The sequence below is a fragment of the Chaetura pelagica genome, unplaced genomic scaffold (genome assembly GCF_000747805.2).
Source record: "Chaetura pelagica isolate M959 unplaced genomic scaffold, ChaPel_1.0 scaffold3, whole genome shotgun sequence".
Taxonomy (NCBI): Eukaryota; Metazoa; Chordata; class Aves; order Apodiformes; family Apodidae; genus Chaetura; species Chaetura pelagica.
The window spans coordinates 7,222,998-7,236,344 of NW_009952974.1; the positions used below are offsets into that span (position 1 = coordinate 7,222,998).

Sequence of the window (13,347 nt, forward strand, 5' to 3'; positions counted from 1 at the left end):
CAGAGGGAGCTCGGCCCGCACTGCGGCCTGGGTGCTGCCCCAGCGCTTGGCCGCGGGAGCGCCCTGGCGGGGCGGGTACGTGGGCTCTCCGGGGTGTCACCCCGAGGGCCCCCCGGGGCTCCTTCTGCAGCCAGAGGGCTCCGAGTCTTTAAATCAGCAACAGTGTGGCCAGCAGGACCAGGGCAGTGACTGTCCCCCTGCCCTTGGCACTGGGGAGACCCCACCTCGCATCCTGCGCTCCGTTCTGGGCCCCTCACCAGACGGACATTGACTGAGTCCAGAGAAGGGCAGCAAAGCTGGTGAAGGCTCTGGAGCACAAGTCCTGTGAGGAGCAGCTGAGGGAACCAGGGCTGTGTAACCTGGAGAAAAGGAGGCTGAGGGGAGACCTTCTTGCTCTCTACACCCACCTGAAAGGAGGTTGTAGCCAGGTGGGGGATGGTGTCTTCTCCCAAGTAACAAGTGACAGAACAAGAGGAAATGGTCTCAAGTTTTGCCAGGAGAGGTTTAGGTTGGATATTAGGAAAAATGTCTTCACTGAAAGAGTTGTCAGGCTTCCTAAGGCAGTGGTGGGGTCAGCATTCCTGGAGCTATCTAAAAGCTGTGTAGATACGGTGCTGAGGGACATGGTTTAGTGGTGGACTTGGCCACATACTGGGCTAATGGTTGGCCTTGATGTTAAAGGTGTTTTCCAGCCAAAACAGTTACACGATTTCGTATGAATGGGTGAGAAGACACCCACAATGCCCTGCTCCTTGCAGTGCAGCCTGGGGAGCTGCCTGTGCACAGCCCTTAATTCCTCTTCCAGAGAAGCCCACGGCCACCAGCAGCGAGGAGAAGCCCCTGGGAGCCCCCGAGGTGCCGGAGCGGATGTGCTGCTCCACCTGCGGGCAGGTGTTTGGCAGCCGGGAGGAGCAGGGGAGTGGGGCTGGGCAGCCAGCAGGAGGTGGGAGCTGGCACAGCTGGTGGGGACCTGTGGTGGAGCCTCAGCCCCAGCATGGTGCAGTCCGGTGCTGGCTGCTTCCTGGAGCTCTGCTCATCATGTTCTGTTGGGATCTGTCTTTGAGACACTGTGTATTATTGCTTAAAATGTCTTTTACTGGATGTAAACAGTACACGAAGCACAGGCCTGGGCCTGTTCAAGGTAGCTGCTGTATGGCTAACTCCCTAAGCACACAATACCATAGAATGGTTTGGCTTGGGACCTTAAAGATCATCTAGTTCCCACCCCCTGCATGGGCAGGGACATCTCCCTCTAGACCAGGATGCTCAAAGCGCCATCCAACCTGGCCTTGAACGTTTCCAGGGAGAGGACATCCACAACTTCCCTGGGCCACCTGTTACAGTGTCTCGCCACCCTCACAGAAAAGGGTTTCTTCCTAGTATCTAATCTAAATATATCCGCTTTCATCTTAAAATCATTCCTCCTTGTCCTATCACTACATGCCCTTGTAAAAAGCCCCTCCCCAGCTTTCCTGTAGCCCCCTCAGGTACTGGAGGCCTATAAGGTCTCCCCAGTGCCTTCTCTTTTACAGGCTGAACAACCCCAGCTCTCTCATCCTGTCTTTAATATAGAGGGTCTCCAGCCCTCTGATCATCTTTGTGTCCTCCTCTGGACTCGCTACAGCAGCTCCATGTCCTTCTTACATTGGGTGTCCCAGAACTGGACACAGTGCCGTGATCTTCCAGCCAGGATCACTGCAGGGTCCCAACATCAGTTTAGCCCTCAGAGTCTGTCACCTCAGGCCCTTTGGAGAGGGTGGTTTCTGTGGCCCAGCGAGGCCCTGCTGGCTCATGCCCCCTTGCTCCACAGACTGAGCACTACCGTCTCGACTGGCACCGCTTCAACCTGAAGCAGCGACTCCTGGGGCGCCGGCCGCTGCCGGTAGAAGTGTTTGAGGAGAAAACCCGCACAGGTGAGGAATGGGAGCTCCTCAGCAGAGCTCAGAGGCTGTCAGCAGCCCTGCTGGGGCTGTTCTGAGCAGGGATGAAGTCCCTGGCTATCTCTGCCGGTTCAGGGTCTCTTTTTTCTGCCCCTGTGGGTTCTTCTGGGAGAAGAGGTGTTCTACCTGAGCCCCTGCCTAGGCATACCTGGGGGGCCAGAGCCCCAAACCCCTATCTCCACAGCCTCCTTGTGATACGTAGGGTATTGGACAGGACATTTCTGAAGTCATGGGCCAGCCCTTGGGGTCACCTGCAAAGTTTGGGGGAGGCTGTTTGCTTATCTTTGCCTTACTCTGCTGCTTCATTTTCTTTTCCTTGCAGGTGATGTTTCCAGCATCTCGGGGTCTGATTCAGAGAGCTCAGATGCAGGCAGTGAGTCAGAGTTGCTACCCTCTGCCAGCGACAGCCCTGGGAACCCCCAGACCCCCCAGATCCCCCGCTCCCACAAGGTGCTGTTCCGCAATGCAACCGGGCAGCTCATCTGTGCCTACCGCTGCGTGCTGAGCACCAGGAAGGCAAGTCACAGCCCAGCTTGTTGGGGGAGGGACCCCAGAGAAGGTGGGTGGAGCTCAGGTATAGACATCTGTCTGACATCTCCCATGACGGGTAGGGTGGTCTCTGTGCCAGGTTAGAGTCCCAGGCTTGCTAGTGGCCTGGCTTTTGGCTTTGGGGTGCTCCCAGGAAGCTGTTTCTGGTGGCAGCAGAGAGGTCTTGTCCCTGTTCTAAGTGACAGCAAGAGATAATGAAGTGATCCCATGGGTACTAGCAAGGGTGTCTATTTATCAGGGTGGCAGTGAGGAGCCAGAAGAGCTGGCAGTGTCACTGCAGAGCCTCGGTGTGAGCACGTGCTGGGTTGTGCTGATGATGGGCGGTGGGCACTTCGCAGGAGCTGTGTTCCGGGGGTGAGTACAGGGGGACAGAGCTGGGGTTGGTCCTCTAGGCACAGTCAAGTGGGGCTAGGCATTTGATGGCTGTCCCCTCCCTGCTGCCCCGTTGCAGTGCCTGCCACACCCTGGGCACCCACAGCTCCTGTAGTCTTTGCTTGAGAGTTGGCTAAGCCCAGTTGCACTGCAAGAGAAGCTTTAGGGTCCCAGGGGCATCAGCTCACCTCCTCACCATGCATGGAGCCCTGTTGCTCATGCCTGGTCCTCTCTGCAGTCCCCAGGTGCAGGAGCACAAGACCTTCCATCGCTACACGGTGCGAGCCCGGCGGGGCACAGCCCAGGGCCTCCGGGATGCCCAGACCCCAGGGTCAGCACCCAGGTCAGCCGGAGCCTCCCTGCGGCGTTACAACGAGGCCGCGCTGCTCAGGGTGAGGATGAACCACAGCACTGGGCTCTCGGCTGGGAGATGTGGAGGTGGTGGCTCCCTGAGGTGGTGGCTCCATGAGGTGGTACCACGCCACTGCTGGAGGCCATGGGTGGAGTGTGAGGGGTGGAAGGGATTCAGGGCCCAACTGAAGCTGCTGTCTCCTGGATCGCTCCCTGTTCCAGAACCTACCTGTGTCCACACAGTGTGCTCAGGACTCCATAGTGCCTCCCTTTCCTCCCCAGGATATTCAGGACCTGCTGGCAGCCTGGGCACAGCACCTGAATGAAGCTCAGCGCATCTTCCTCCGGGCCCCTCGTCACAACCGTGTGCTGCTCTTTGGTGGCAGGAACCCGCCCCTCACCCAGGGCGACCCTCGCATCTGTCACATCCCCCTCAGCACCCGCAGGGCCACCCTGAGAGAGGGGCTGCGAGTCCCCTCCTCACCATGCATGGAGCCCTGTTGCTCATGCCTGGTCCTCTCTGCAGTCCCCAGGTGCAGGAGCACAAGACCTTCCATCGCTACACGGTGCGAGCCCGGCGGGGCACAGCCCAGGGCCTCCGGGATGCCCAGACCCCAGGGTCAGCACCCAGGTCAGCCGGAGCCTCCCTGCGGCGTTACAACGAGGCCGCGCTGCTCAGGGTGAGGATGAACCACAGCACTGGGCTCTCGGCTGGGAGATGTGGAGGTGGTGGCTCCCTGAGGTGGTGGCTCCATGAGGTGGTACCACGCCACTGCTGGAGGCCATGGGTGGAGTGTGAGGTCTGGAAGGGATTCAGGGCCCAACTGAGGCTGCTGTCTCCTGGATCGCTCCCTGTTCCAGAACCTACCTGTGTCCACACAGTGTGCTCAGGACTCCATAGTGCCTCCCTTTCCTCCCCAGGATATTCAGGACCTGCTGGCAGCCTGGGCACAGCACCTGAATGAAGCTCAGCGCATCTTCCTCCGGGCCCCTCGTCACAACCGTGTGCTGCTCTTTGGTGGCAGGAACCCGCCCCTCACCCAGGGCGACCCTCGCATCTGTCACATCCCCCTCAGCACCCGCAGGGCCACCCTGAGAGAGGTGCTGCGAGTCCACACCATGCTGGCCAGCCTGCAGGTGTATGGTGAGTCAGACCAGACCCTGTGCCTGTGGGTCAGAGCAGGTGGGGTGATGTGGCCCCTTATGCATTTGAGGGTGCTGCCTTACGGGGTGGAGTTGGTAGCTCCTCAGCCCTCAATCCCTGGAGTTGTGGGGTGCTCCCTGTCCTCAGGCAATGACAGGGGCATCCTTGCTGCCCAGGGAAGGACACAGCACTGGAGGATATCACTGGGTCCCCCCGGAAGGGCTGGCAGAAGAGGCGGCGGAAAGCAGAGATGGATCCTCCACAAGAGGACACAACTGGTGAGTTGAATCATAGAGGGAAATGTGACCCTGAGCAAGCAGCAGGGTCTGATGTTAGGGCACAGGACCAGATTTGCAGCCCTGTGACACGATCTGGAGAGTGTGGCTTTGGGCAGAAGGGCAGGGTGTGCCTGGCTGAGAGTCCGGAGTGACTTATACTCTGTGTGGGGCCTCAGCCCCTGTCTTATCACCCCCTTTAGCACCAGAGGAGGAGGAGGAAGAGGAGGAAGACAGTCCTGCAGGGGAACTAGAGACTGTGGAAGTGACACTGAATACTTTGGACCTCCGGGAGTTTGAAATGATGCCCAAGCGGAACCGCAAAAGGAGGAAGAAGAAGGACAAGAAGGTGGAGAAAGGTGAGGGGGGAGAACTGGCAGGGGGCAGTGTTGGAAGGCATTGGGGAAGGATGGCCATGGCTGGGGTGCAGGCGGTCCCTGGCTCTTCCTCACCATATGCTCCCTTTGCAGGGCCTTCTGCCAAAGAGACGGGATGCCATGGTACCCAGCAGCCTGGCCTGGAGCTGGTGACAGAGCAGCTGGGAGAGGCTGGGACTGAGCCCCTCCCCTGGGGCACTGGAGGTAAGTGGTTTTGGGAGCTGAGCCAGGTGGATATCTGCCCTACTTGCTGGTGGCTTTGCAGTGGATGGAAGCCCACTTTGTCATGCAGGTGCTCCGAGCAGCTAGGCATGGCATGGCTGTAGTGCAGCCACAGGCCTTTGAATGACTTGTGTGTTTGGAGCAGCAGGTCTGAAGCAGGGGCAAGGAGCACCTGGCCAAGCCAGCTGTTTGGGGGTGGCAGTTGGAGTGGGTGTCATCTCAGGAGAGGGCTCAGCTGCTACCAACAGCACCCAACAATGCCATGGCATGTTGTCACAGGATTGGAAGGTGCTGGAGATCCTGCAGTGCCCAGATCCACCTAGTAGAGTGATGCTTTAACTGTGCTGTGTGTGTTACCTAGTCAGACTATATTGCTGCTCTGCCAAGGGAGGCACCAGACTCCCCTCCTGCTCTTCCCTCACAGGAGACCCTCAGACCCAGCTTCGTGATGCCCTGTTCACTGCCTGCAAAACGGGGGACGTGGGGATGCTGCAGCACCTCCTGGCTGTGCCAGAGAGCAGGGACCTGCCAGGGGACAGCAAGAATGGGGAGGACGCACAGCCCCTGAACGTGCCCCACTCCCTGCTCAACGAGCCTGTGGATGAGCGTGGCTGCACCCTGCTCCATGTGGCAGCACGGGCAGGGAAGGCTGAGGCTGGGAGCCTGCTGCTGGAGGCAGGAGCGGACCCCGCCCTCAGGTACAGCCACAGGGCACCCAGCAGTTGACAAGCATAGTCCCTCTCTGGGAGCCCTGCAACTCCTTTCTCAGCCACTGGGGACTGGTGCCAGTCTTGTCCTGGGACAGCTGGGGTTGGTCTCTACGAGCTGGGATTTTGGGGTTTTTACTGTGGGGGAGGCCTAGGAGATGAACTACCATTCTCTTTGCCTGCCTGGTCTGGCTGAGCACAGCCCCAAAGTGCTCCCATGTTGATTGGCAGGCAGTTCAGAGGGTAGAGATGTGACACTTTTGCAGGGTATTTGAGATACAAGAAGAAGAGAATTTGGGGGATTCTGGTGTAGGGATCAGCAACTTTCCCTTCCTTGGCTGCGGCACCCTGGCCTGTGATACCTGTTGCACATCTTTGGGGAGTTGCTGAGCTCACAGCCCAGTGACACGGGCAGTAATGTGGCAGGGTGAGCTGGTCCTCCTTGTCTTACAGAGACAGGCAGGAGAGGACCCCCTACTGTGTCTCTGCTGACAAACTGACCCGCAATGCCTTCCGCAAGTTCATGGTGGGCCATCCAGACAAGTACGACTACAGCCGTGCCCAGGTGGGTGCCTGCCCTCTGCCCTCGCCTTCTGGGGGCGGGGGGACCCCAGGGTGAAGTGCCCCTTGCCCACTCATGCCGTGGCCCCTGGCTCAGTGGGAAATGCTGACTGTCCTCTGCCCCCAGGTGCCAGGGCCCCTGACCCAGGAGATGGAGGCCAAGAAGCTGGAGAAGAAGCGGGCACAGAAAGCCCAGCGGAAGCAGCGGGAGCAGGCGCAGCGGGAGGAGCAGCAGCGCTGGGAGCAGCAGCAGAGAGAGAAGCAGCAGTTCGCAGCACTGTCTGACAGAGAGAAGGTGAGGCTGTGGATGGGGAAGGGGATCCAGCCTGGCTGGAGCAGTGCCGATGGGGTGGGCTCTGGGCACAGGGGCTGGGAGGTCTGAGCTGTCTCCCTGCTCTCCAGAGGGCCCTGGCTGCCGAGCGGAGGCTGGCTGCGCAGGACACGGGCACAGCTCCTGCCAACATCAGGTAACAGCCCTGGCAGCATGGCTTTCTCTGCAGACAAGCTCTCCCATGTGAGCACAGCTGTTCCCTGTCCTTCTTGCTCCAGTTCTCATTTCCAATTGAAAGCTATTCCTGTCCACTTGATTCCCAGCAGTGTCTAAAAGCTTGCTCTTTCTCTTCCCCTGCGCCCCTGAAATACTTGGGAAAGAACAACTTGGTCTACTTGCAGCCAGATCTATGGCAAGCCTATCCCCAGCCACTCCAGTGCCCCTGATCCTGTATCCCACAGCCTTTCTCTCTGCCATCCCACAGGCTCCTGGGCCACAGGCTGGTGGGCAGCCAGCTCTGCCCCTGCCGATCTGGGCAGGGACTTTACAATCCCCTGGGGGGACAAATACCCCCGTGTTCAGCCTGCCTCAAAGTTCCTCACCCCAGGCAGCATCACCTCCTGGGAGCATGTTTTTTGGGTGAGCCCTGTAGGACCAGAGGAGCCCCAGCTCCCTCACCCTGCTGCTGTCTCATGTCAGGCTGGTGGGCAGCCAGCTCTGCCCCTGCCGATCTGGGCAGGGACTTTACAATCCCCTGGGGGGACAAATACCCCCGTGTTCAGCCTGCCTCAAAGTTCCTCACCCCAGGCAGCATCACCTCCTGGGAGCATGTTTTTTGGGTGAGCCCTGTAGGACCAGAGGAGCCCCAGCTCCCTCACCCTGCTGCTGTCTCATGTCACAGCACAGGCATTGAATCCTCTCTGCTCTTCTGCTCCTCTTGCAAGTGTCCCCTTTGCCCAGGGCCACCTCTGTTCTTTCTTGCAGCCGCTGCTGGCACTGTGGAGAGTCCCTGCTGGGCCAGGTCCCTTTCCATTACCTGGATTTCTCCTTCTGCTCCACGGCCTGCCTGCAAACCCACCGCCGGGCCCGGGCTAGCCACACGTAAGGCTGGGGCCTGACTCTGCCTCCTGCCAAGGACCAATGTGGTGGAGACACAGCTGTGCAGCAAGGGAGAGCCTGTGAAGCAGTGTTTGTCGGGGGGACTGAGCTGGCCATGTTCGTCTTGGAGGCAACTCTGGCAAGGCTTGGGGCAAGAATGTCACTCTGGATGGTGACTCTGGGGACATTACAATGAGGAGGTCCCTATGTACTAGTGTGAGGGGCCAGGCTGCTCTGTGGCCCAGCTCTTAACAAGAGGATCTTGCTCCTGGCTTCTCTCACAGCTACCTCGTAGGCTGCTACCCATGGCAGTGGGGCAGATCCCAGGGGATCTGGCCACTGTAGCCCTGAACTCCTGCAACAGTGCCTGTGGACACCCTCTGGGCCAGGCTTTGCTATCTCTCCTGAATGCTGTCAGCAGCAGTATGTTAGCAACTACCTCTTGCCTGCATGTCAATAAAGAGGTGCCTTGACCCCCTAGGCATGGGGGGTGTCAGCATAAGCACTGGAACTATTTGGGATTAACATACAAAACAAACATAATTCTGAACCCCTTCCTCCTTAGCACACATCCTATCTGGCCCCAGAGGAGGAGAGAAGCTCTGGATGTTCATGCCAGAATATGTGCCCCTTTCCTAGGGCCCTCCAGCCCCTCTACTGGCCCCTGTGCTTCCACCAGCCCCCTGCCCTCTCCATAGCCCCAGTGAGAGGCAAGGCTGTTGCCCAGCAGCCCTGTGTTTATTCTGTGCCCACAGTGGTGTGGCTGAGGGTCCCGTTGAAAAGGGGTTGCTCAAGGAAAAGCAGGGAGGGGGTGTGGGGTGCCCCCTCCAGCTCCAGCACCGTGATGTTGTTGGGGCAGTCAACACACAGCACCGAGCCAGGCACAAAGAGGGTCTGCTGGGGCCCACGGCTGGGCCAGTACCTACCCAGGTTGAAGCCATTTATCCACAACTGGCCCTAGAAGATGGAGACAGGATTGAGCTGTGCCCCTCACCACTCTCCCCTCGCTCCCCAACCACACACTACCTTACCTTAATCCAACCTGGGAACTTCACAAAGGTGTCCCAGGTGATGCCAGGAGTCTTAAAGGTCCCAGTGTAGAAGGCTGGCCCTACTGTGCTCCTGCTGCTTGATTTTGGCTGGGCAGAGTGTGGCCAGCCCTGCTTGATGGCAGTGTCTATGGCCAGGGGGTAGATCAGCCAGTTGCTGAGAGGGCTGGAGTCCAAGGAGAGGTTACCCAGCAAGCCCTGAGATGGAGCAGGAGAGAAAATGAGGCAGCAGGATGCTTGCCTTCCCTGGGGCATGTCCCCCTTGCAGCAGTGAAGGTGAGATGGGATCCTCTCTGAAGGACTGCACTGCTCTGGCAGCATAACTGGGGGACAGGGGTGTGGATCTCACGGCCTTACCCCAGTTGTGGCAGGTTTGCCAGAGGGTGGTATGAGATTAACCAAGGAGCAGATCTGGGGATGGCTATGCCATCTTGGGTGGCAGGAGAGGGGGCCTTTGGCCACATGGGTAGCCAGGCCATTCCCTCTAGACCTTCAGGGCCCTCTCCCCTCACCTTGAAGTCACTGCTGTTGGCCCCGAAGCTGATCCTGCCCATGTTCTCCAGGAGCACATCCAGGGTGTCCCCTGCCCTGCCTGTCACACGCAGCGTTGTCTGCCCATCCCGCTCCAGTGTCCCCTGGTACTCCTGCAGACACAGGGTCAACACTGTGGCCCCATGCCCAGATCCCACCTCCCCAAATGCTGCCTGCAGCCTGACAGTGCCGCATCCTGCTGCCCCCCAGACCCAGCCCAGGGTTGCCCTCCAGCCCCCGAAAGGGGGAAAATTCAGGCCAGATGGCTACCCCACAAGGGCTCAGTGTGGCTCTCAGCATCCTGGCTGTCCCCAGGTCCCTGGCATGGGATGACGCTGCTGCTGGCAGGTCCCACAGCCCTCCCAAGCACTGGGCCAGGGACCTGCAGCCTCACCTGCTGCAGCATCACGTATCCACGGTCACAGACGCTGTGGGGAGGAGACCTCAGTGTGGCTGGGTCCAGGACATCCCAGGGCAGCTGTGTGCGGTACAGCACAAAGCCATGGGCCTGCAGGACACAGTGGAGGGCCACAGAAAGGGATTTGGAGCTGGAGACAAGCTCTGCTCCTCCACCCCAGAGCCAGGGCAAGGCAGCCAAGCCTAGAGGCATCTTTCCCACTGTCCCCTGCTGCACCCAACCCTTCACCTGCTTTATGGCTTCAAAGGTAAGAGGGAACTTGCTCCAGATGGGCCCAGAGGGGCACAGCACACCCAAGACATCCAGGAGGTTGGCATACTGCAAAGAGAGGGACAGGCTTGGGTCAGTGCTGGGCAGGGGCAACACCAGTCAGGGGCAGCACAGCCCTTGGGGCAGGCGCTCACCTTCTGCAGGGCCACCCGGCCGTAGGCATACTTGGGGGTGGCAGGTGGCATTGGACCGACTGGCAGGGGCTGGAACTGAACAGCAAACTGTCAGGTGCCCCCAAGGCAAGCAGGGAGATGTCCCCTGTTCTGCCAGGTCCCTCTGTGTCTCCCTCTTCCCTGGCACAGGCAGCAGTGCCCAGTACCATCCCCCTCCTCTTCCCAGGCTCAGCACCTTGCTAATGACCGTGCGAATGGCAAACAGCTTCTCAGTGGGGTCTCCAGCCTCTGAGAGGGGGGCATCATAGTCATAGCTGGTGGTCACTGGTTTGTACTGATCCTTGAAGTCAGCACCTGGCCAGGGAAGCAATGGGAGCTGGAGGAAGGGGATCTGGCAGAGCCCATGGTATGGAACCCACTCCCAGCCTCTAACGTGGGGGGTCATGAACCATAATGGGGACAAAAGGAATCCTCAGGAGGGGACAAGTTTGTGTTCAGGAACCCTTGGGTGTGTGTCAGCCTACCCCATGGACAGAACAAAAGCCTGAATCAGGATCCTGCCAAGGAAAGCCCCCAAATTGCAGTGTGTCCCACCCTTCCCAGGGCAGGGCCCTACTCACCACTCCAGTAGGCAAAGTTCGTCCCCCCATGGAACATGTACCTATGGGACATGCCAGAGAGCCCGGTCAGCACCTCCACTGACCCAGCAGGTTCTCAATCTGCTGCCTCTTTTTGCTGTGCCCATGGTCCCAGCCCAGCCTTCCCCCCCCTTGCTCAGCCCCTGTGGGATGAAAGTGAGCAGCAATGGCCACCCCAGTGCTGGCAGAGGGGAGGGCCTCGCCCCCCAGGCTGTGCCTCCTGCCAGCTGACTACTTGCATGTTGACACTGGCTCCCAGCTGCAGCATGTCCTCTAGCCCCCGTGCCACCTGCACCGAGCTGGTGTTGGCATGTACCTCCCCCCAGTAGTCCAGCCAGCCTGTGTAGTACTCTGAGTTCACCTGCAGGATAAAGGAATTGTCACCTGCACAAAGCTGGGACTCCTGGCACCCCTCTGCCAGGAACATCCCCCCTGCTTATGTACAGCCTGCCCATGGCACCTCTCTTTGCTTTCCCCACTCCCTCTGCCTCTCCAAAGCCATCACGGGTCATTCCCCCCAGGGGTGCCCACACCAAGCTCACCAGGGGACCCTTCGGCTCAACTCGGCGCTGGGCACCAAATGCCTCTGTCACATTGAAGCCTGTGGAGATGGCAGGAGAGAGGTTGGAGCAGGACAGAGCTGGGATCCCCGATCCCCTCTCCTCCTCCCGCACAGGGTTACCTGGCCCAAAGTCAACGGTGGCATAGAGCCCCTGCAGCGTCCCGCAGCGCAGCTCCTCGGCCCGCGCGGCATCGGTGGTGAAGAGCAGCACCTCGTTCCCCAGCAGCGCCCGGAAGGAGCTCAGAAGGTGCCTCAGGTACCCATAATCACAGGCATAGTAGCTCCCATATTCGTTCTCCACCTGCGAGCAGGGCAGAGGCCAGCACCCAGCATGCACCCAGCAGGGCTGCAGCCAGGTCCCACCTCACACTGTGATGAGCATCCAGTGCTCCCCTTCCTTCCATGACATCTTTAGATGTTGTGATAGCCCACGGGTGTGTCCCAAGACTGACCTTCCAGCCCCACTATGACCACAAGCTCTGCCTGTGTCCCTCAAACCACAAACAGGGAGCTGGCAGGTACCCCAGAGCTCCAGCCCGTGGATTTAAACACAGGTCCAATGGTTGGGAAGGATTTATTGAAGAGCTGTGCCAGATGAGGGCATGGTGTGGGAGGTACAGGTGGCTTTTTGGGACACAATGAAAGATGACCCAGAGCAGGGCAGGGGATCAGGTCCCACTACACCCTACCTGCACACTGATGATGTTCCCCCCATGCTGGTACAGGCGTGGCTTGATCTTGGGCAGCAGGACATAGAGCCAGGAGTCCACAGCTGCCAGGTAGGCTGGGAAGAGAGAGGGGAGATCAGCCTGGCCACAGTATCCACCCCAGTCCACCCACAGCCAGTCCTGCCAGGAGGAGGACGGTGCAGAGCTGAGCACAACGGGGAAGCAGAGGTGGAGAACCAACTACAGTACTCCTAAAAGATGAAAAGGTTGGGAGAGACTGTGCAGCAGAGCTGGCAGGTGTGAGGAGGGAGACCAGCCTGCTGGGACTGGCATGAGGCTGTAACAACACAGTGGCCAGAACCCTGTGCGAAGGCTCACCAGGGTCAGAGGAGCGCAGGATGATGTCTGGTTTCCACAGGAGCCAGGCAGGCAGGCCTCCCTGGAAGAACACCCACAACCAAGAGAGAGGCAGAGAAACCACTCAGCAGAGCCCAGGCACACAGCCAAGGCCAGGCCAGGGCAATGCTGATGGCTCAGCATGTGCCCCACAGAGTGGCAGCCTGGGCACAGCTAGCATGGCACTGGGGTCAGCATGCCAGCCAGAAGGGCCAACCCTGCTGTACCCCTCCTGGGCCACCCATGACTCCCCTGTCCCACGTCTGGGTCTCACCATCTCCCACTCTGCACAGATATAGGGCCCTGGCCGCAGAATCACCAGAAGCCCCAGCTCAGCTGTCAGGTCCAGAAAAGCTTCCACGTCCCGCTCCTCAGCAAAGTCATAAACCCCTGGTAGTGGCTCATGGTAGTTCCAGGGGATGTAGCTGTGGTGATAGAGGAGATCAGCATGCCAGAGGTAAGGACACCCTGGCACGATGGATGACAATGGGGGCTGGACTGGGACTAGCCCAGGCTCAGGGCTGGTCCCCAGTCCCTGTGATCAGACAACACCCCTGCCTCTGTCCCCATTCCTTGGATCCCAGAGATCCTGAGGGACCCCAGCACAGTGGGCTGTGCTCCCAGGGCTGTCCCTGTGTCACTTACACCTGCACGGCGCTGAGCCCACTCATGTACATCTTGAGGAGCCGGTCCCTCCAGGCGGGGCGCGGGACACGGGCATAGTGGATGCTGCCCGAGATGTAGCGGAAAGGGACACCATCCTTGAGGAAGCAGTTCTCCTCGTAATCCAGCTGGAAGGAACGTGCCGGGGGGGAGGCCTGCGGGAGAGGGGCAA

General features: G+C 59.5%; 2 protein-coding genes across 2 annotated transcripts in view; one reads left to right on the top strand and one right to left on the bottom strand.

The window, feature by feature from the left end:
• Window positions 1-719: 719 nt before the first annotated feature.
• On the top strand, window positions 720-7,874 carry ANKZF1 (ankyrin repeat and zinc finger domain containing 1). Its single transcript, XM_009996268.1, has 15 exons — window positions 720-723; window positions 806-924; window positions 1,811-1,913; window positions 2,263-2,456; window positions 2,728-2,843; window positions 3,100-3,253; window positions 4,134-4,356; window positions 4,533-4,634; window positions 4,811-4,990; window positions 5,102-5,212; window positions 5,655-5,928; window positions 6,391-6,502; window positions 6,626-6,793; window positions 6,901-6,965; window positions 7,754-7,874. Exons 1-15 carry the CDS (start codon window positions 720-722, stop codon window positions 7,872-7,874), a joined length of 2,046 nt encoding a protein of 681 aa, XP_009994570.1.
• Window positions 7,875-8,605: 731 nt separating this feature from the next.
• Window positions 8,606-13,347, bottom strand: part of GLB1L (galactosidase, beta 1-like) — a 6,060-nt gene continuing 1,318 nt past the window's right edge. The window contains exons 5-16 of the mRNA XM_009996269.1: window positions 12,138-12,232; window positions 11,569-11,749; window positions 11,429-11,487; window positions 11,126-11,247; window positions 10,869-10,909; window positions 10,484-10,602; window positions 10,270-10,344; window positions 10,094-10,183; window positions 9,842-9,955; window positions 9,429-9,560; window positions 8,899-9,114; window positions 8,606-8,824 (exon numbers count right to left, since the gene is read on the bottom strand). Of these exons, the coding sequence (XP_009994571.1) occupies window positions 8,606-8,824; window positions 8,899-9,114; window positions 9,429-9,560; window positions 9,842-9,955; window positions 10,094-10,183; window positions 10,270-10,344; window positions 10,484-10,602; window positions 10,869-10,909; window positions 11,126-11,247; window positions 11,429-11,487; window positions 11,569-11,749; window positions 12,138-12,232 (1,463 nt within the window). The remainder of the gene's footprint in view (window positions 8,825-8,898; window positions 9,115-9,428; window positions 9,561-9,841; window positions 9,956-10,093; window positions 10,184-10,269; window positions 10,345-10,483; window positions 10,603-10,868; window positions 10,910-11,125; window positions 11,248-11,428; window positions 11,488-11,568; window positions 11,750-12,137; window positions 12,233-13,347) is intronic.

Excerpts from the sequence above, each read along its gene's own strand:
- ANKZF1 (XM_009996268.1), top strand. Across the intron at positions 925-1,810 it reads GGGAGGAGCAGGGGAGTGGG|ACTGAGCACTACCGTCTCGA; the intron begins GCTGGGCAGCCA and ends CTTGCTCCACAG. Across the intron at positions 4,357-4,532 it reads GGCCAGCCTGCAGGTGTATG|GGAAGGACACAGCACTGGAG; the intron begins GTGAGTCAGACC and ends CTTGCTGCCCAG.